Here is a 20,741-nt window from a genome sequence, read left to right as displayed (position 1 = left end):
CGGCCTGCCCTTAGCTAAGATGGCGGCGCCCTGAGCCAAGATGGCGCCGCGCCGCAGGGACCGCGTGGAGCCTTTAAAATGGCGGCGCCCGCGGGGGCTTCAGCGCGCTTGCTAATGACGTCAAACCTTCTTCCGGTGTGTTCCCGGAAGTGGCGCCGTCCATGGAGGCGCCCGGGCGGACGCCGTCGCGGAGCGGCCGGAGCCTCCGCTCCCGGGGATGGTGAGGCCGCGGCGGCGGCACCGGCTGCCCTGGGGGGGCGCGGCCGCTCCTCGGGGGGCGGCGGCCGGGGATGGGGGCACGGACCTGAGCCCCGCCCCGGGGCTCGGAGACCCCGCCGGGGTCCTGCGCCCCCCTCGTGTCCCCCGTCCCCTCCCCGGGCTCCTCACGTCCCCGCCGTGTCCCCGCGCTCGCAGCCTCCCCCCACAGGGTCGGCGCCCCCCGACCCCCCCGGGACGCTGCACCGCTACGGCGTGACGAGGGGCGGCGGGGGGGGGGGGCAGCCGGGGACCCCCCTCCCATCCCCGCTGTCCCCCGCAGACGTGCTGCTCTCCGGACTGATGGCGTCGGGCGCGACGAGCCGCTCCGAGGACGAGGAGTCGCTGGCGGGGCAGAAGCGGGGCTCGGCCCAGGCCTCGGGCGCCATCCCCAAGCGCCGCAGCTCCTCGCGGTAGGTCGGGGTGGGAGACGGGGACCCGCTGCCTGTTCCCGCGGCACCGGCCCTCGGGACCGTCTCCTTTCTCCCAGGTTCATCAAGCGGAAGAAGTTTGACGATGAGCTGGTAGAGAGCAGCCTGGCCAAGTCCTCCAGCCGGGCCAAAGGCGCCGGCGGGGTCGAGCCCGGGCGCTGCTCGGGCAGTGAACCTTCCTCCAGCGAGAAGAAGAAGGTGAGGGACCGCTGGGGACATCCAGGGGCTGGCGGGGGTGTGGGGAGCTTCGGAGGGACCCTGACCCCCCTATTTCTGCCCACCCAGGTCTCCAAGTCCGTGTCCGCCCCCGTCGCGCCCAGCCCGGTGCCGACCCCCGGCCTCGCCAAGCGGATGAAGAAGAGCAAACAGCCCCTGCAGGTGACGAAGGACCTGGGCCGCTGGAAACCCGCCGACGACCTTCTGCTTATCAACGCTGTGCTGCAGGTGCCGGCTGGGGGGGCTGCCTGTGTCCCCTGGGGCTGCGTTTTGGGGCTGCCCCCTCCCCTCACCCCGGGGGGTTTTTCCAGACCAACGACTTGACCTCGGTGCACTTGGGCGTGAAGTTCAGCTGCCGCTTCAACCTGCGGGAGATCCAGGAGCGCTGGTACGCGCTGCTCTACGACCCCATCATCTCCAAGTGAGCGCGGGGCAGCCCCAGGGCGGGGAGGCAGAGCCATCCCTGGGCCGGGGGGGGGCTCTTACACCGTGTGTGTGTGTGTCCCCCACCCCGCCCCGCCCAGACTGGCCTGCCAGGCCATGCGGCAGCTGCACCCCGAGGCCATCGCCGCCATCCAGAGCAAAGTGCTCTTCAGCAAAGCCGAGGAGCAGCTGCTGAACAAGGTGGGATCGGTAAGAGCCAGCTGGGGGGGGGCTGCGGGGGGGGTGTCGGGCTCTTCTGGGGGTCCCTTGGCCCGGCTGGAGGATTTGGTGAGGCCGCTCTCCCCCGGCAGTGGGGAGGGGTGGCTGGAGCTGTCTGGGGGAGCAGGGTCTGGGGGTTCTCATTGATGAACAGCCGAACAGGAGCCACCAGTGTGCCCGGGTGGCCAAGGAAGCCAACGGCCTCCTGGCTTGTGTCAGCAATAGCGTGGCCAGCAGGAGCAGGGAGGTGACAGTCCCCCTGTGCTTTGCACTGGGGGGGCCACACCTGGAGGGTTGGGTCCAGGTTTGGGCACCTCAATCCCAGAGAGATCTGGAGGGGCTGGAGCGAGGGCAGAGGAGGGCAACGAGGCTGGGGAGGGGCTGGAGAATCAATGCTGTGAGGAGGCAGGGAAGGAGCTGGGAGTGTTCAGGGTGAGGAGGAGGAGGCTGAGGGGAGCCCTCATCCCTCTCTGCAGCTCCTGACAGGACAGTGCAGAGAGGCTGGGGCTGGGCTCTGCTCCCAGGGGATCAGGGACAGGACAAGAGGGAACGGCTGGAAACTGCCCCAGGGGAGGCTCAGGCTGGGCAGGAGGAGAAAATGTTTCAGGGAAGAGTGGTCAGAGAGGGGAACAGGCTGCCCAGGGAGGGGGGAGTCCCCATCCCTGGGGGGGTTTCAGGGCCGTTGGGATGAGCTGGGGGGGATGTGGGGTAGGGGAGAACTTTGTAGAGTCGGGCTGAGGGTTGGACTCGCTGACCCTGAGGAGCTTTTCCAACCGGAACGATTCCGGGGTTCTGGGATCCCCTGGTGCCACGTGTCCCCTCTCCCCGCCGCAGACCAGCCAGCCCACCCTCGACACCTTCCAGGAGCTGCTCCACAAACACCCCGACGTTTTCTACCCCTCCCGCACGGCCAAGGCGCTGCAGCTGCACTGGCAGCTCATGAAGCAGTATTACCTGCTGGACGACCAGACCGGTGAGGCCGGAGGGTCCCCCTGGTCCCCCCCATGTCCCCTGCGCCCCCCCCCAGCCCTCTCACTCCCCCCATTTCTCCCTCCAGTGCAGCCGCTGCCCAAGGGGGACCAAGTCCTGAATTTCTCTGACGCCGAGGACATGCTTGACGACAGCAAACTGAAGTGAGGGGACTGGGGGGGCGCAGGGTGGCACCAGCAAACTAAAGGGGAGGTTTTGGGGGGGCAGAGGGTGGCACCTTCTCATCCTGCTGCTTCTCCCCAGGGACGTGCGGGACGAGGTGCTGGAACACGGTGAGTCTGACCCGCTCCCCTCTGGGCAACCGGAATTGGCGGGGAGGGGGCTCAGAACCCCCCCCCGGGCTGGGGGACAGGGCGGGGGGGGTGGGTGTGTCCCCAGCCCCCTTCTCCCCCACCCCCCAGAGCTGACCGTGGCCGACCGGCGCCAGAAGCGGGAGATCCGGCAGCTGGAGCAGGAGCTGCACAAGTGGCAGGTGCTGGTTGACAGCATCACGGGTGAGAGCTGGGGGGGCGTCTGTCCGTCCCCCCCCGTCCCTCTGTCCCCCACGTCCATCCCTGTGTCCGTTCCCCCCCCCTCACTCCTCTTTCCCCCAGGCATGAGCTCCCCGGACTTCGACAGCCAGACCCTGGCGGTGCTGCGGGGCCGGATGGTTCGGTACCTCATGCGCTCCCGGGAGGTGAGTGCGGGTTTGTGCCCCCCCCCGGCCCCCCCCAAACCTCCCCCCGCCCCTCTGACCCTTCCACGCGCCCCCCCAGATCACGCTGGGCAGAGCCACCAAGGACAACCAGATCGACGTGGACCTGGCGCTGGAGGGACCGGCCTGGAAGATCTCCCGCAAGCAGGGTGGGGAGGGGGCGGGTCTGGGGGGGCTCTAGAGTGGGGGGGGGGGCTGTTCTCCCCTCCTCTCACCCCGTCTCCCCCCCTCCAGGCGTCATCAAGCTGAAAAACAACGGGGATTTCTTCATCGCTAACGAGGGCCGACGCCCCATCTACATCGACGGGCGCCCGGTGCTGGGCGGCAACAAGTGGAAACTGAACAACAACTCGGTGGTGGAGGTGAGGCCTGAGGCGTGGGGGGGGCCCGGGGGGGGGGCTGCGGGTCCCCCCTACTCACCCTTTGGCCCCCCCCCCCAGATCGCCAGCCTGCGCTTCGTCTTCCTCATCAACCAGGACCTCATCACCCTCATCAAGGCGGAGGCGGCCAAGCTGGCCCAGCAGTAATGGGGGGGGGAGTGGGGGGGGTCCCCACAGCTCCCAGTTGGGCACTGGGGACCCCTGGCCCCCCCCCCCCAGGGCTGGAGGTTGTCACCTTCCAATAAAGTGTTATCCCCGGCCCTGGGGGGGAAGGGGGAGACGGGACCCCCCCAGCTCCGGTGGCCTGTGCTTAAAGTTGCTCCTTTACTGAAAAAGGGGGAGAGGGAGCTCGGGGGGGGACACACAGGGCGGGGGGGGGGGGGGGGGGCCCAGCAGAGCTGAGTTACTGCCACAGAAAACGTCAGAGTGTCGAAAGCTCAAAGTTGGGTTTGATTTATTTCATTTGTTCAACCAACTCCGGAGAAGTTTAAGTCAAAAAGAGGGAAAGAAACAACACCCCCCCCCCCCCCGCCCTAAAAAGTCGGGGTGAGGGGGGGGGGGGGCAAAGACCAGGAGCCCCCCAGGAAGCTGCAGTTGGGGATTGACCACGACGGTGGTTCTGCCTGCTGCCGCCCCCCCCCCGGGAAGGGCCGCTGATTGGTATTGCTGGAATTTAATTAAGGGAGAAAAAAAAAAAGAGCTGGAAAAGGGATTAAAGAAAATCCCCAATGCAAGAGTGTCATTGGGGGGGTGTCAGAGTCCTGCCTGGCCCGGGGGGGGGCACCCCCAGCCCCCCCCAGGCCCCAACACTCGTCCTCGCTGCCAGCAGGAGGCGCGGACGAAAAAAAACATGAGCCTTGGGAGTGGATTTTGGGCAGCAGCTGCTGGGGAGTGGGGGTTGTGGGGAGGAAGAGGAGGAGGAGGATGAAGGAGGAGGGGGGGGGGGGCACAGGCAGGAGAAAAATGAGGGGGGGGGGGAAGGAGGGGGCAGAAAAAAAAAAAATGGCACAAAAAATGAGAAGTGTAAACTTTCCTTCGTCAGTGTCGCAGCGAGGAGCCGCCTCCGGGCCGGCGCTGGCAGCGGGGCCAGGGCTGGGGGGGGCAGGACCCCGGGGGGGGCACACAGCCCCGGGGCTGCGGGGGGGGGAACACACGGGCCCCCCCATCTCTCAGGAGTTGGCTCCCTCCTGGCGACTGGCTCTGGGCTTGCGCTGGGGGAGCCCCTTGGGCTCTGTGGGGGGGGCGGGGGGGCCGGGGCTGCCGGCCGGGGGGGCCCGGGGGGGGCTCTGCCGGCCGGGGGGGGCGCGGGGGCGGGTGGCGGAGCGGCCGGGGGGGCCGATGTGACGCTGGGCCCGGGGCCCCGCTCCCGCTCTCCTGTTCCCCTGCGAAACCTGGAACAGAGAAGGGGGGGGGGGGGCAGGTGAGTGAGCGTGACCCCCCCCAGGCCGGGGAGGTTGGAATTAAGAAGCAAAACCCCGCCAAACCCCCCACGCTCCCCCCGCCCTGTTACCTCTCGCGCCGGCTGGGGGGGGCGGCCGCCCGCGTTGCCCCCCGCCGCGTCCGGGGGCTTCTTGGGGGCCGCGGGGAGGCTCGGGGGGGGGGCGGAGGCACAGGCGGGGGCCGACGTCGCGCTGGAGCCGCTGAGCGAAGCGGCCGCCACGGAGCTGCACCGCGAGCGGCTGGAGTAGCTGTTCTTGGGGTGGGAAACTGCGAGAGAAACACCCAAAATGGGTGTGCGGAGCGGGGGGGGCCTGGAGCTGGGGGCTCCGAGGGGACAACGGGGTGAGGGAAGGGGTGCAGCCCCCCCAGCGCTGCGGCAGGAGGGCAGGGCCGGCTCCTCGCTGCGCTGCCCCGTCTCGGGGGGCAGGTGGAGGGGTGGGGGGGCAGGTGAAAGGGTTGGGGGGCAGATGGAGGGGTTGGGGGGGCAGGTGGAAGGGTGGGGGGGCAGGTGGAAGGGTGGGGGGGCAGGTGGAAGGGTGGGGGGGCAGGTGGAAGGGTGGGGGGGCAGGTGGAAGGGTTGGGGGGCAGGTGGAGGGGTTGGGGGGGCAGGTGGAGGGGTTGGGGGGGCAGGTGGAGGGGTTGGGGGGGCAGGTGGAGGGGTTGGGGGGCAGGTGGAAGGGTTGGGGGGGCAGGTGGAAGGGTTGGGGGGGCAGGTGGAGGGGTGGGGGGGCAGGTGGAGGGGTTGGGGGGCAGGTGGAGGGGGTTGGGGGGCAGGTGGAGGGGTGGGGGGGCAGGTGGAGGGGTGGGGGGGCAGGTTTGGGGCTGACCTTGGCCGAAGGCCGCGATGCTCCTCTTCAGCGCCTCGAGGTCGCAGGTGAACCGCGCCACCCGGCCCAGGTCCTCGTCGTACTTCCGCTCGCTCACGAAGTGCTTCGGGGAAAAGGCAGAACAAACGCGTTAATTCAGAACAAAATGGGGTTGGGGGGGGGTAAAACCCCCCCTTTCCAGCCCAGGAACAGGCGGGCGAGGTGGGTGCTGCTCGGAAAAAAAAAAATAAAAAAATGTTGGTGAGGAGGCAGCTGGACAGCGGCGGGTGGAAACTGGAAACGGAAAAGCAGATTTTTTTTTCGGCCCAGGCGCAGCCTCACCCCCCGTTAACGGAGTCCAAGGGCAGCTCCGCTCCCCCCCCCGGGGCACAAAATCAGCCCCGGGGCAACGGGATTCTGAGCACTTCTGGTTTTCAAACCCCAGCTGAGCTGATGTGATTTCACCCCGAGCGGCTGCGGGGGGGTTCGGGGGGGGCGTCTCGGAGCGGGGTCGAGCCGGGGTTAAGGGGCGAGCAGCTGGTGGCTGAAGTCGGCGTTTTACAAAATAAAATTATTTGAGATTAAGATTCAAGAGGAGGTGCCCCCCCGCCCCCCCCCGATCCCGCTGCATTCGAGAGCTGCGGGCGCAAGGGAAACCTCAACACAACGCAGAATTGCGTTCGGAAGTGTCGGAAACCCCGACGGTTATAAAAAAGGTGCATTTCTGCCGGGAACCGCGAGGATTTACAGCGGAGGGAGTCGAAGCTTCGGGCGGCAAGAGCTGTCCCAGAGGGAAAACTCTGATAAAACCAGCGCTGGGAGACGGAGCCCCTCGAATCCCGCAGCGAACGCCGCGCTCCGGAGCGAGGGAATAATTCTGAGGTGGCTCTGCGAGCCTGGAGACCGGGAAAGGGGGAGCCCAGGGGCCCGAAGGACGGGCCCGGCCCCGGGCGGCGTGAGCGGACTGGGGGGGGGCAGGATTGGGGGTGGGGGGTCCCTCCTCGGGGCTCCCGGCTCCGCACGTCGGATAAACGAACCGTTTGATTTCCTCAGCAGATCGGGGACTCGGCTGCTCGGGGCGGGAACCCGGGGCCGGGCGGCGCTGAGGGGGGGGTCCCCGGGGCGGGGGGGTCGGGGGAAAGCTCCGCTCACCTTGATGTCGGCTCTGAGCTCGACCAGCTGCTCCTCCGACATGCGCACGGCCACGTCCGTCAGCTTCTTCAGGGCTTCTGCCTTCTTCTGCCGGCTCACCAGGATTTCCACTGGAAACCGGCCCGCGCTCAGGCAGCGCCCACACGGAACGGGGCCACCCAGAGCGAGACCAGCCCCCCCCGAGCCCCCCCAGCTCTGTGCCAGCTGCACAGCAGCCCCCCCGCTCCTATTTATGTCTCCAGACAAACAGAACCTGAGCTGGGAGCCGACGAGGGGCTCGACACGAGCTCTGCTGCTCCCCCCAGCCGCTGCCTCGACACCCCCAAAGCGGTGGGGCCCGGAGCAGCTGGCGGGGGGGTCCCCGGGACTCGTTTCCCACCTCCCCGTGAACACTGAGGTTTGGGGAACAGCCCCCCCCCCCAGCTTCAGAGGGTGCAAAACTCATCCAGTGGTGATGAACAGGGCTGGCAGCCGCGGGTCTGGGAACGACGCGAAGGGGTCGGGGGCAGGAATCTGCCCGGGGGGGTGTCCCGGGGGGGCTGGGGTGTCCCGGGGAGCACAGCAACACCCGCTCGCTGGTACAAAGGCAGAGTCTTACTTGCTTCTGCTTTCACTTTGTCCATTTCGGCCAGTAACGCCACCTCACGATCCATCAGGCTGGGGGGGGGAATAACCAAAAAAAAAAAAAAAAAAAAAAAAATGGAGAAAGGGAAGAGATTTAGTATTATTTAGTATTAAACAAAGAGAAGGAGGGGATGTGCCCAGCGGCGGGGCCCGGCGCCGGGCAGGGACCGGCAGATGGCGGCAGGACTTCGCTGAGCCGCTCCGGGCCCGGCTTTGTTCTTCGCCCGAGGAGCTGGGGCCGGCTTGGCGGGTGCTCTGGCCTGCCCAGGCCGGGCTCAGCGCGGGGACACGGTGACACGGTCACCTCACCCCGCCGCAGCCGGGGCCACCTTGGCGAGGGGGGACGGAGCGGCCGCCGCGGTGTCACACGCTGCCGGACTTTGTCACCGAAGGAACCCGGGCAGGACGTCTGACCGAGCGACGAGGCCGAACTGACGGCGGGGCAGGACGAGGAGCTCAGGGGAAAGCACCCGCCTGCAGCGCGCTGCTCTTACACCCCCACATTTACACCAAACCGGCCCCGCTCATCCAGCCACCCCAGTTCTGGTGCTTTCGGGGAGGCGCGTGCCCTGCGGATCCCCCCGGGGCCGCGGGACCCCCCTCCCGGCCGCGGGCACCGGGACACCCGGAGCCAACGGCCCCGAGCCGGGAGTCTCCTGCAGCCCCGGGAGTTTTTTGGGGCGCGGAGGGGACACCTGAGCGGGGGACAGCGAAGCGTCTCCGCTCGCCCGCAGAGCCTCGAGTGTGTCTGTTGCCACGAGAGCACAACTCCCCCCGGCATGGCGGCCTCGAGGCAAGCAGAGCCACGCGGCTGCCGCTGGGCCAAATTTAACAAACCGAGGCTATCGGGCGCCCCGGGCGAAGGGAGAGCACCCCGAGCCCCCGAGCCCCGTAACCGCGGCGCGCAGGCCCGCAGAGGGCTCGTGCCCCTGCAGACGTGCACACCGGGGTTACAGCGCAAGCAGGAGAGGCGACACCAGTCCTCCCAGTCCGGACAGGGGCAGGCGCTGGTCGCTGCTCTGTTCTCCGCCAGGAGGAACCCGGAGCCTTGCAGAACCCCCCCACCCCCCCGCAAAGGCTTTTTTTGTGCTTCCCCCCCGCGACGCCGGCAGCGGCCTCAGCCCCGCTCTGCCGCGGGTCGCCCGCGCGCGCTCGGCCCTGGCCCGGTCGCGGGGTTTCGGTTCCTGCCTCACACGAGCGGCATCCTCCCCCCGCGCGCGGGGCTGTAGGAGACTCGCAGCCCGGACACGGGGCCGTACTCGGAGGTATCAGCCCTTCAACACCCACCACACGCTTCTCCCAGCGAGAAAGGTTCGCTTGGCAACGGGAGGAATATTTATTTTAGCGACCGTCTGAAAGGGAAACCACGGAGCATCTGAAATGCAAACTCGAAGCGCCGCTCCCGCGTGTCGGGGAGGGCCGAGGCGAGATCAATTTAAACAATTCCCTCTGAACAGCAGCTTTGACATTTGGCTTCTTCTGTTGATTTATCGCTCTGTCCATCCGCCTTTTCAGGGCAGGGATTGTTTCTGCTCGTAGCACAGCGGGGGCCTGATCCAGGTCAGGCACTCCCAGCCCAACCGCACAAACACAACGACGCGTGTCAAACGCGACGCTAATAAGCCTTCACCCCGCTTCCAGCCCCCCCCGAGCGGCTCGGCCTGGCTCTGCCGCGCCGAGGGGCCGGGGGAGGCAGATCCCGGCTGCCTCCTGCCCCGAGCCCCGCCGGCGGCAGGAACCCCCCCCGCAGCTGGGCAAAACGGGCGCAAACGCGGCCTTAATGGTTAATTCCAGTGGGAGAAGAGCCTGGCGGGGGCAGCTCGCCCCCAGCCTCCCCCCGCAGCACCCAGGCCGGAGCCAGCACCCGCCCCAGCGGGGCCGCCCGGGGCTGCACGCCCGCACCCGGCACAGACCGCAGCTTGCGTCTCTCCGTGATTTAATTTACCCGGCGGAGCTCAGCTGGAGTCCTTTACCCAATTTTACAGTCGGGCTGGCTGAGGAACAGAGGTCAAGTGGCTTCGCCCGCGGTTGGCGCGATGAGGCGGATCAGACCCCCCCCAACCCCACCGCTCTGTCCCGGGGCCAGACCCCAGGGCCCCTCGGCCCCCACCCGGGGCTGGGCTCCGCAGAGGGATCTTTAAGCGGCGCAAAGGGAGGAAAAAGGGAGAAGCAGATGAATCAGTAACTGCGGGAGATAAACGAACGCCCAGGCTGTGCCCCCCAGGCCCGGCCGGGCAGCGCCCGCGGGTGTCTGGGCCTGAGAGACCAGAGCCCCGTGCACAAGCACCCGAGGGGTTGGGGTTGGTTTTCCTCAGGGCTGAAACCGAACAGATCTCGCAGCCTGACGGCAACCCAAGGGGCCGGGAGCCTGCCCGGAGCTCTGCCACGGGGCACGAGGGCAAAAACCCTCCAGCTCTGCCCCACGCCCGGAGTTGAATTCACCCACATCACCCTGCAAAGGCTCGGGGAGGTTTATGTTTTGTGGTTTGTTTTTTTTTCCCCCCCCCCCCCCGTGACGTGCTGCTTTCCCTGTCAGCAGAGAGCAAAAATTTTCCGGAAATTAAGGGCTACCGGGATCCCCTGGCTCAGCTCCAGCCCAGGGGAGCGAATCCTCCCAGACAAGCAGCCGAAGCAGCGGCGGCTGCGTCTTCACCCGGGACTGCGAGAGGCACGACCCGGCGCGAGTCGCCTCCTTCGCCCCCACCACCCTGCAGAGCGCGGGTCTAACACCTCACCGTGTCCAGCGAGGGGAGGTGAAGGTCAAGAACTCTCGGAAGCCTCACGGCTTAAAAGGAGGCCTGAAGGGCAGCCCTGACAGGCAGAGGTTAAACCAGTCCAAGCTTTGCTACTTAAATATCCTGTTTCAGCTGAACAAACCTGCTTTTAAACCAGGTTTTCCTTTGGTAGGAAGCCAGCTGGAGAGGCAAGACAGCAAGAGGATTTAACTGTCGGATTCTGCCCTGTGCTGTAGGACTGAAAAACGCACTAATTATTCTCTGGGTCACAAAGGGAGTTGGAAAAAAAGAAAAAAAAAAAAAAAATGCGAAGGTACAATTTACATCTCCGCTCACCGGCGGCTGCGTCGCTCCGGGGAAAAGGGAAGGGGATCTTTCTGTGGAGCTGCAGAGTCGCCGCTTATCGCCCGCCCAGGGCCGGCGTCCTGCTGTGCAGCTTCCACTTGGCATTTGCCAAAGGAGGATCCCGGTGGCCCCGCTCCAGGGTGGGTCCCCCCCCCGCGCCCCTCCCCGCTCCCGGAACCGCGCGTCCTGCTTCGCCCGCCGCCGCCTCGGCTTATCGGAGCCACGCCGCGGGACCGGACTTGGGTCTTTAACCTTTCCGAGGATGACGCCAGCGTTTTCTAGATGATAACGCGAGTCAAAGGGCGAGGAATTACTTCTGCGGAGCCAGACACGTTAGCCAAAAGCTCTCCATAGCAGGGAGAGGCTTTTACAGATGTTGTAACTGGATGGAGGCACAAAACAAAAACCGTCACGACAAACCCCCCCCCCGTACGCAGCGACGCCGCTGAATGGGTGCGGGGATTGGCTCAGCAGACAAAGCCACTAACAAAGGGGGAATATTCCCCAACCCAAACCCGAGTTCAGGCTCCAAACCCCCCAGGCACCGACGGCTTCACCCCCGCCGCAGCTCCAGCCTCGGCCTGGAGACCGCGAGGCACCAAAACGCGGGTCAGGGCACGCGGACGCTCACCCGGCCCCTCCAGGGTGGCCGAGGCTCCTCAGGAAAGTGTGAAAGTCATCTCTAAACATTTCTGTCAGTTAATTTTTTAGCTTTAATTTATGAATTACGGGACAGCACTCCCCTCACTTCAGGAGAGCACCCGCTGGGGGCGAAGCTCAACCCAAGGGCGAGCGCAGGCGGGGCCACACGGAGCAAAACTCGCCACGAGGCTCGGGCTCACGTCACCGCCGCTGCACCCTCGGAGGCCACACGCGCTCTCCAGACACGGGCAGCTTCTGACACGGGTTTGCAAGTCTGCCAAGGATCTACTTTAATCCTTCAGCGCGATGGCATCCTTGTCAAATGTTACTCACTTCAGGCAAGAACTCTCTGTGCAGTTTCTTATGAATATTTCCGTACCAAAAGGCATCGTATTTGTATAACCAAGGACGATGTCTCAGTAATAGACTCAATCAAGACAGAGCGTGTATCTGATGTTAGGCCTTTCAGAATATCATCTTTAAGCACTTATCCAAACCAATAAAGATGTTCATTAAAAAAAGACCTGATTACACTCGTAGGGAACATGATATTAAAAGCTCGGCTTAAAAGGGGGGAAGCGATGCTGCACAGGATGATCCTGGGCGTGTACTTCTACCTCCAAAAAGACCCGTGTGACATTCAGCCAGAAGCTGAAGATTTCAGGTGTGAATGTTTCCAGCAGACACGGGCTGCACGCCGAGCTCCCACCGCTCAGCTCCCCCGTCCCTGGTGTCACCCGAGTCTAAAACGGCTTTTTGGTCAGGACACGCGCCCTGTACGGACACGGAGCCGCAGTCCAAAGACCCTGACGGACACAGCAAAGCCTCGACCAGCCCGTTAACGTCCCAGTCCACGTGTGGGCCGACAGCTCAAACCCAGGCCTGGCAAAGCTGCCCACCGAGGCGGCTTCCCAAAGCTGCGGAGTACAGGACTTTAGACTCTGGTTTAGTCTTTAAGACAGGCTGAGCTGCCAGGCGCTGCAGCCCAGCCCTGGGGCCGTCGGGCAACCCCAGCAAGGCCCTGCCCTGACTGGAAAGCTCAGGCCTTATTCCACACGTATTGGTCTTAAGCCTTAACACCTGGCTCTGGCCCTGCGTTTAACTTACCTACTCTGCAGCTCAGCAAAGACCTGCTTCATCTTCTTAATGGAAGCATCCATCTCCTCCTTCACCACCACCCGGTACCGAGCCAGTGAAACGGTGCAGCGCTGGAGATCCTTCACTGATTTTTCAATATTAGAACCTACCAAGAGACAGAGTGAACTCAAACAGCCACGTCAATCACCCCGCTAAATCCTCCCAGCAGAGACAAATCTAAAGATGGCTTTCCCCTCTTATTTTAAAACTACACACTGATTGGTTTTAAATTTTTCTTTCCCGTTCCCCGTTACAAAGGCACTCGGTTCAGTGGGGACAGTCTGAGAGATTTTCTTCTCGGGGAAAGTTTTCCCAAGGCTTGGAGAATTTCCTCCTACGGGCAGGGACGTCCCTCCACATTTTCAAATACACGAGAGAAATGAAACACATCTCTGAGCAGCTTTTGTGCCGGGGAGCGGGGACAGGTGGAACGCAGCCTCCTCCCAAGACCAACGCACCGTAATCACTCAACGATACAAAATGATTGTTTGCCTGGGGAAGGGAATTATCTCGGACACTAGAATTAAGGCTCTTTCCCCAAACCGGGAGAGGAAAGGGCAGGCTACGGCTGCCAAGGTCAGTCCCTGTGGCTCGCCACCTCGCCCACGCTCTCGGGAGCTCGCTGGAGCGTGGTTGCCCCCCCCCCAAAGCTGCATTAACAACGGCTCGTCGCAGCCTTCCCGTGCAGCGAGGAGGTGAACTCCCACCCCTCACCTCCCCGAGCCAAGTACAACAACCGCGATCACAATCGGGGTCTCTGAGGTCCCTCCTGTCCCCACTTGTTATCGTAAGAACTCAGCTGTGGACAAAGCGCGTGAAAAAGGAGGGGGGGGGGGGGGAAAAAAAAAAAAATCCAGTAGAAGACTGTCACTTCATGTAACAGGACCGGTCCGAACTTCTGGCCTTTTGACAAATTCTCACAAAAGATGAGAAACAACCTAAAGGCTCAGAGAAGAATGGGCTAAACGTATGCAGCGAGACCGGCCGCGTCCTGCCCCGCTCCTGTGCCACACGTGGGTTTGTGCTCCAGGCGCTACATCTGAGCCGCTGTCAGGATTCCTGCTGCGCGCCGCGGAGAGGAGGGGGACGAGCGCAAGTTCCCGGCCGGATAACAAGCAGCACGTTGGCTCGCATTAAAATCAAAGTCCAGCCTCAGCGCGGCGGCTGTCAGCGGCACGGCGGCGAGAGGCGGCCGGCACAGCCCTGCCCGCGCGGCCCCCGGGGCCTTACCCAGCTTCTTGTTCGCGGGTGACAGCGGAACGTCCTCCAGCCGCGCCGCGGCCAGCGAGGAGGGAGTCGAGTGGCTCGTGGTGGATCTGGACAGGGACCTGCTCGCGCTCCTCTGCTCCGGCCGCGGCCGGAGGGACGAGGGGCTCGGGGAAGGGCGCGCGGTGAGCGACTTGGCGTCACAGTCCGTTATCCCGTTGGGGAGCTGAGGCACCGCTGTGGAAAAGGACACCGGTTTAAAGGGGAGCGCGAGGAGGAGGAGGAGGGGGAGCGCTGCCCGCCTCTCCGCCACAACAACAAAGAGTTTGGGAATCGAGGGGAGCTGCTGAGGAGCCACGCGCACAACTCGGCGCTCAGAGCTGACCCAAAGCAAAGAAAGAACGGGGGAAAAAAAAAAAAACCAAACACACAGGAGGCAGCTCCTCTGCTTTTTCAACACTCGGTGCCCGTCTCCTGGGCTACTTTAGAGAGACTAACCTGTTCTATCAGGCATGTCTGGTGCAGCAGACTCACAATCCTCCAGCTCTCTGGCATCAATTGAAAGTGCATCCAAACCTTCGCTGAGCGAGTCCACGGACTCCGTGTCGTGGGCGCAGCCGTTGACATGGAAACCGTTAATTCCTCCCTTCTCCGAGTTGGCCGACTGCTCCTCTTCAGCTGACACCGCTTTCCCGGGCTCTGGGAGGCCAGGGCTCGACTCAGCTTGTGGTTTCGGTTTGGTTTTCTTCTTCTTGTTCTAAGGATTAGGTATCCACAGCACAAAGTGGGGACAGAGGAGAAAAAAAAAAAAAAAAAAAGTTGAGCTTAATTCCTGAAGGGAAAATTAAGCTTATGCTTACTGGCTGAAAGTAGTTGAATTAAACGCTTTTTCAGGCAGGCTGGCTGTTGATCCTATTAACAGTAGGAGGGATTTATTCAACAATGAGGACAGATATAGTGGCATTAATGAGGCGTGAATACATTATCCTCTCCCAGGCCGCGCCAACAGGAGCAGTGGTTATGGGATGAAGGCCGCGGGAAAGCAGGGGAGGGGTGTGTGGCTGCACCCCGCAGCACGGGCCGGGTGGTTCGGGGGGTGCTGGCTGCCATGGGGCAGTTCCAGGGCTCGCTGCTAGACCTGGCTCTGCCCAAACTTCCTGCCTTCCCCAGCGCGGAGCTCCTCGGCCACAGTTTTTTTTCCCCTCTCTCCATTTCATGCTGGTGCTTTTCACGTATTCAGAGGAGTCCTCCTGAATAATTATGATTTTATCCTTGTCCTGGTGGATTTAGATATTATAATATCAAGCACTGAAACTTTGCAAATCTTTATTTAACCCTTTCACAGAGGTCTGGGCAAAGAACGAGGCAAAACACTCGAGAAAGCTTACGTGACAAAGAAATATATTTCCACCGAGCTCAGCATTAAACGCAACTGTTCAGCTCGAAAGGTTACCGATGAAAAATGGAACAGCCTGACTATCTGAACAGTGAATTACAGGGCTCCACTGAAATAAATGGACCCGATAAAGATTTACTTCAGTGTGGGGCTGCGTGTGCGGATCAGGGGTCCTGGGGAGGGTCAGCAGAATAAAAGCGATGGCAAGGACAGAAAGTCTAGAGCCTGTTTTTCAGATGCTACGTTGGACACAACGTGCCTGACAATTAAATGAAATGCAAACGTGGCGAGGTGACGGCGTTTGCAACTCACGCCGAGTTACCGTGTAAATCTTGGCCCTGAACGGTGAGGCAGCTGATAACCCAGCCACCACCTCCCTGCATCAGCTCCAGCCTCTGCTCTTTGGTGCTTTTTTTCCATCTAAATCGTGAGGAACGCCTACTGTTGTCTGTAGTCCGAATCCTCAACACCAAAAGATGAAAAACCCTTAGCAAAGTATATTTTTAAACGGCGTTACCTTTTTTTTGCCCGTTACAGTCCATTCTTTCAGCACTTCGCTGGCGTTGCCTGAAACAAAACGCAGCGATGAGCGGTGGCCGAGGCACCACTCGGTGCTTTCCCGGTCACGTGGAAGCGCCTCCACACCCGGAGCCAGCACTAACACCTCCTGCAGCGAAGTTTCAATTCTCTTAGTTGATGTAATAAAAGCACCGGTTTCATTTTTGCTTTGGGAACACCCTGCTGAACAGGCTACTCCCTTACAACACAGGGCCGGCTCTTTCCAGGAAAAAAAAAAAAAAAAAAGTCTTTTCTCGGGCTCTGTCACACTGCAGGTACTTGGGGCCCTGCGGGAAGACGCTCTGAGCCCCCAGGGGCCTCCAGGTCAGGTACCTGCTGCCTCCTCTCCCCAGAGCCACCGGGACGCCCAGCATGGAGGGGAGAGCTGGGAAGCGACAGGCGCTGTCACCCGCAACAGCCGCTTCTTCCAAGGTCAGGAACCCTGAGCGGGCCGTGACGCCCTCTGCCTCCCGGGGGACGATGCCCCAGGCAGGTTTCAAAGTACAAACAGCAGCTATGGAAGCTGAAGACACTCCCGTTCTGTACACAGGGACCAGAGCTTCTGTAACGGAGAACCAAACCTCCTTTATCTACAGAGCTATCGAACCCTTATCTCTGCCCTGACCCCTGGTTGGGCAAACACCAGCTACAGCTTGGGAAGAACCACCCGTCAGTTGTCTCTGTGGAGAGAGCCCGGACTTGGACGTGCTGAGAAGCTACTTGAGCTTCTGCTCCCTGGAGTACTCGCTGCTACGGCTGCTCCTGGAGCGGGCCCGTCCGAGTATCACAGAACCATCCGGCCTGGAAAAGCCCCTGAAGCTCCTCCAGCCCGACCATGACCCTCCCCCAGACCCCCCCCAACTGCCCCAGATCCCTCAGCGCTGGCTCAGCCCGACTCTTCAACCCCCCCAGGGATCCCGGGGACTCCCCCCTGCCCTGGGCAGCCCATTCCAACGCCCAACAGCCCCTTCTGCACAGAAATCCTTCCTCAGAGCCAGCCTGACCCTGCCCTGGGCAGCTTGAGGCCATTCCCTCGGGGCCTGGCGCTGGCTCCTTGGCTCCAGAGACTCATCCCCCCTCTCTGCCCCCTCCTGGCAGGGAGTTGCAGAGGGCCAGGAGGTCTCCCCTCAGCCTCCTCTTCTCCAGACTGAACCCCCCCAGTTCCCCCAGCCGCTCCCCAGCAGACCTGTGCTCCAGACCCTGCCCCAGCTCCGTTGCCCTTCTCCGGCCACGCTCGAGTCACTCGATGGCCGAGTACACGTGGTACACAGGAGTCACGAAGCCGCAAACCCCGCCCAGCAGCCGGCCGCCGTTACCTTCCATGAAGGCTTGCACTGTTTTGTCCACGCAGTTGTCAAAATGCTGCAGCACGAGGACAATCTCGTTGTTGCTCCTGTTGGGGACGATCGCGCGCACGGCGCTGATCTAGAGGGAAGGAAAGGGGGTGACACGTAAACCATTTGCTTGATCCCACAAGGAGCCTAGAGCAACCCTTCCGCAAGCAGTCGAAAAACCGTCACCGATGACTTCCTTATAAAACTTTAATGTGCCAGGACGATTTAGCCTGAATAAAATTTTGCTTTTGACAGAGCTGCAGTTAGCTCCCGGACAGAAACATATTTCATCTCAGAGAGGAGATGAAGATACAGCGTTCACGAGCTCTTCCATGGCACGTGGTGAGTTAAAGTCTCAGAAGACACATTTACCTTCTCCTTCATGTTTTCAAAGGTTCCTCCTTGGGCCATCACAGTATTGGACTGCACATCAAAAATAAACCCAGACGGATCTGTGGAGACAAAGGAGAGGGAAGCTCTCTTCTGAACAACAGGCACCGGGAGACATTTAGAAAGATACGAAGCAAGAGGTCAGCTCCGAGCTGTTACTTTGCCAAGGAGAAAATTGAAATCCTACAAACGTGCGGCGTGCGCTGGCTCGTCCTGCCGGAGGGGCAGCAGAGGCTGAGCAGCTACTGCGGGGGAACCGGACACAATCCCAGCCCCGGTTCAGCACCAGATTCTCCTCAGCCAGGTAACCCCGACTGAATCTGGTTTCCCAGTGCCCCCACCACCCACCCGGAACTCGAGAAGCCGATTCACTCCTCAGCTCCGGGTCAGTTTAAACCAACCAACCAGGGAGCAAAACCCCAAGGCGAAACCCACGAGTCCCAGCAGGGCTGGCGGGAGTCAGGAGGGTGCTGAGGCCGAGCGGACCAGCACCGCTCCTCCACTCCCTTCGCCTGAGCCCAGCAATAAAGAGTTAACAAAAGCGCCAGAGCCTTCCAGCAGTGTGGTTCACAATTTCCTCCACCTGGAGATACAAGTGGCAAGCAGACTGATAAATGGGTTTGAAGATCCAGCAGCTTGTGTTCCCTGCCAGCGATGATCTCCAAGGTAATGCTTCGATGTTCCAAAAGAGACCCATAATTGAGACAGCCATCACCAACAGGTTCGCTCCCTGCCAGCGAGCAAAGGTCACATAAATCTGCAGGCCCTCCCGTTCCACCGAGAGATGCTCACGGGTGCCTGGCATCACAAAGTCGCCCTTGATTTTTCCTGCCAGAGGTCCGAGCAGGCTGAATTTCAGGAAAAGGGCTACAGCTGGTCACGGACGTGTTTTACCGTGACAGAACCACTCCTCAAACCGGTATTTTCGCCGCATTTGTTCTCGGGAGGAACAGGCATCCCCGGGCAGGACCCCGGGGGTTTTCAGCGCGTCACCGACCCCCTCCCAGGGAGGTCCCACACGTGCACAAGCCCAGATCCCCTCCGAGGGCGTCTGCTCGCGGGTCTTTGACGCCTCGGGCCCAGCACGGAGCCAGGGAAGCACAAGACCCCCCCGATTCTGCTCGGGGGGTGGGGGGGTGTGTTTCTACAGCCGCTGCTGCCCGGCAGCTTTGGGGCCTGCCCAGGGGAAGGGACATTTCCAAGAGGCCCGGGCGCTCTGCGGGGCCGCGCGCGCGGTCCCTGCCCTTTCCGCGTTAGCTCAGCTGATATTCCAAGCTGCTGATTCATGTTCTTTCCCTCACCTCCTCTAAATAACTCGAACGCGATTTTGAGACACACCATTGACTTCCGCGGTTCCCAGACATTGATGTAGCATTTAAACCGAGATGCCTCCAAATGCAGTGACAGAATTGTGAACATGATGGAAAGGTCAGCCTCTTATTAAGGCTACAGATGAACGGTTAAATTCTTCCTCCCGCTATCCTTACCCGTTTCAGCCCCATGAGCAAGATTTTCTCAAGTTTCCCGAGCTCAGAGAAGTTCGAGTTACCAACTTTCTAGTCCTTAATCTTGTAAATGGCTTTCAGACTCCCATCACCGAGTGAGAATTAGCAATCTTTTTTCAAAATCTTCATTGCAGAGCAGCCACCAAGGACCCAGGTGCCAGGAAAGATGAAGTTCGGCTCCCCCATGCAGCACATTTTCAGCCACTCAATCCCATCCCTGGCCCACGACTCCACTTGTGCTCGGCCTTACAGGGGACTGACCTTGGCACCTCGCTCCGAGTCGCTTCTCCAGATTCCAGTCTCTTCGCTACAGCCCAAGTCCTCCCGGTGTTAAAATGTTTATCATGCAAAAATTATGCGACGGAGACTCTGCCGAGCATCGTTAGAAGAGCTGCCGGCGCTCGGGTCTCCCGCGACAGCAAGAAGGGACAGAATTTAAAATGCTCGTGCCCACGTGGACAGAAATCTGGCGGCCGCCAGCGACTTCCGAGATTTTCTGAATTAACAACCTCGTGGGAAAGGGAAGCTCCTTCCCAAAGCCAGGGCTCAGGCTTGGCCTGTCATGTCTGACATGCCGGGTCAGGCAGACGCTCAGCCCGGTCTCTGCTGCTCTCAAACACACCCCGAGCAGCGCTGCCCTGTCGAGTTGATGTGATAAACCCCCGAGACGACGCCAACGGCCTTTAATTGCTTCTCCGTTCGTCACTGCTTCCTCCAGAAAAACGAGGCGGCAAGAAATCATTCATCCCAAATCGTTTACTTTTGTGTTTCTGTGCTGTTTATTGGACTAAACAACACAGGATCTCTTAAACAGAAACACTAACGATGCCAGGATGAATTCACCCCACTAAATATCAATCTGCTCCTCCCGTACCTCCGCTAAATCAGCCCTTTCTGTACAACACACGTGCAAGAATTAAAACTACGGATCTAACAAATGCCTCCCCCCTTTCCCAGGACACAGGAAATAAAACAACTTCACACCTGACACCTCGAGGAAGTCAAAACAGGGGCCACCATTCCCCCCCTCAAGCCCCTGAGTCAAGCCCAGCCGAGTCCTGGCTCGCTTCTGAGCCACAGCGGGCAGCTTTGGAGAATAAAATCACCACCCTGAGCCCTCCCCAGACTGGCTCAGAGCGCGGTGACGTGTTTGCACCCAGCTCCTCCAAACCCATCCGGCGCTTCGTCCCCACCACACCCACGTGCCAGCGCACGGAAAGTTTGCACAGTAAAATAGTGTATGAAATAATAATAATTTAAAAAATCCTGCTCTAAACGTCAGGTTTGTCCTCCCGCCCCGGCCAGGACACTCGCAGGCTGCGGGGAACTGGACAGCATATTCATTTAAAGTGCTCTGCAATCAAGATTCAGTCAAACCGTGAAACATTTATAGACTCTGTGGCTTTTCAGGTCAACGGTAACCGCGCCGGCTCTCCCAGGAATAGCGTGGGAGACCTCGGCTAATGTGGAATAAAAAGCTCTTAAAGAAATGGCACCTCGCTGCTCGCGCGGAGCATCTCCAATTTGCTCTAATTACAGCGTCTTCCGCAGCCCCTGCGCGGGGAGAACCGGAGGTGCCCGTGCCCAGGACTGCAGAGGTGACTGGACAGGAATTAATGCACCTTCTCAGGACGGGGGAGAGGAGCCACAGTATCACTACCCTGTCGCTCTGCGCCTGCAGTCAGACCGTCACACCGCAGCGCCCACAGACACTGAGCGGGGGGCGGGGGGAAAACCCTCAAAAATCAGGATTTCTGGAAAAAGGGCTGCTTGAGAGACTCCCCCCGCGGGAGCTCTCTGTGGTTTGCCGGCTCCCGGGGCGCCAGGCTCTGAGCCTGAAGCCAACAGACCCCCCGGCTGCAT

The 20,741-nt window shown here is 61.5% G+C and overlaps 2 protein-coding genes across 4 annotated transcripts in view; one reads left to right on the top strand and one right to left on the bottom strand.

Moving 5' to 3' along the window:
- Positions 1 to 132: 132 nt before the first annotated feature.
- MCRS1 (microspherule protein 1) lies at positions 133 to 3,923 on the top strand. Of its 2 annotated transcripts, XM_074929616.1 has the most exons (14): positions 133 to 220; positions 539 to 668; positions 746 to 884; positions 972 to 1,130; positions 1,214 to 1,323; positions 1,427 to 1,535; positions 2,379 to 2,517; positions 2,602 to 2,677; positions 2,778 to 2,806; positions 2,936 to 3,028; positions 3,128 to 3,210; positions 3,290 to 3,377; positions 3,463 to 3,590; positions 3,669 to 3,923. In XM_074929616.1, the coding sequence occupies exons 2-14, from the start codon at positions 559 to 561 to the stop codon at positions 3,753 to 3,755; spliced, it is 1,350 nt and encodes a 449-aa protein (XP_074785717.1). In that variant the 5' UTR covers positions 133 to 220; positions 539 to 558; the 3' UTR covers positions 3,756 to 3,923. The 2 variants fall into 2 exon arrangements, with proteins under 2 accessions (XP_074785717.1, XP_074785718.1); XM_074929617.1 differs by lacking the exons at positions 133 to 220; positions 539 to 668; positions 746 to 884 and having other exon boundaries at positions 1,112 to 1,130; positions 1,214 to 1,290.
- Positions 3,924 to 4,045: 122 nt separating this feature from the next.
- The window catches only part of SPATS2 (spermatogenesis associated serine rich 2), a 27,949-nt gene continuing 11,253 nt past the window's right edge, over positions 4,046 to 20,741 (bottom strand). For both annotated transcript variants that reach the window (XM_074929708.1, XM_074929709.1), the window contains exons 3-13: positions 17,356 to 17,435; positions 16,966 to 17,074; positions 15,609 to 15,658; positions 14,194 to 14,452; positions 13,720 to 13,932; positions 12,460 to 12,595; positions 7,605 to 7,663; positions 7,007 to 7,116; positions 5,876 to 5,978; positions 5,119 to 5,315; positions 4,046 to 4,999 (exon numbers count right to left, since the gene is read on the bottom strand). In XM_074929708.1, the coding sequence (XP_074785809.1) occupies positions 4,778 to 4,999; positions 5,119 to 5,315; positions 5,876 to 5,978; positions 7,007 to 7,116; positions 7,605 to 7,663; positions 12,460 to 12,595; positions 13,720 to 13,932; positions 14,194 to 14,452; positions 15,609 to 15,658; positions 16,966 to 17,074; positions 17,356 to 17,435 (1,538 nt within the window). In that variant the 3' untranslated portion in view covers positions 4,046 to 4,777. The remainder of the gene's footprint in view (positions 5,000 to 5,118; positions 5,316 to 5,875; positions 5,979 to 7,006; positions 7,117 to 7,604; positions 7,664 to 12,459; positions 12,596 to 13,719; positions 13,933 to 14,193; positions 14,453 to 15,608; positions 15,659 to 16,965; positions 17,075 to 17,355; positions 17,436 to 20,741) is intronic.

Source organism: Athene noctua, chromosome 30 (assembly GCF_965140245.1).
Source record: "Athene noctua chromosome 30, bAthNoc1.hap1.1, whole genome shotgun sequence".
Classification (NCBI taxonomy): Eukaryota; Metazoa; Chordata; class Aves; order Strigiformes; family Strigidae; genus Athene; species Athene noctua.
The sequence above is the reverse complement of the archived record's forward strand: the minus strand, read 5'-3'. Positions and strand labels throughout refer to the sequence as shown.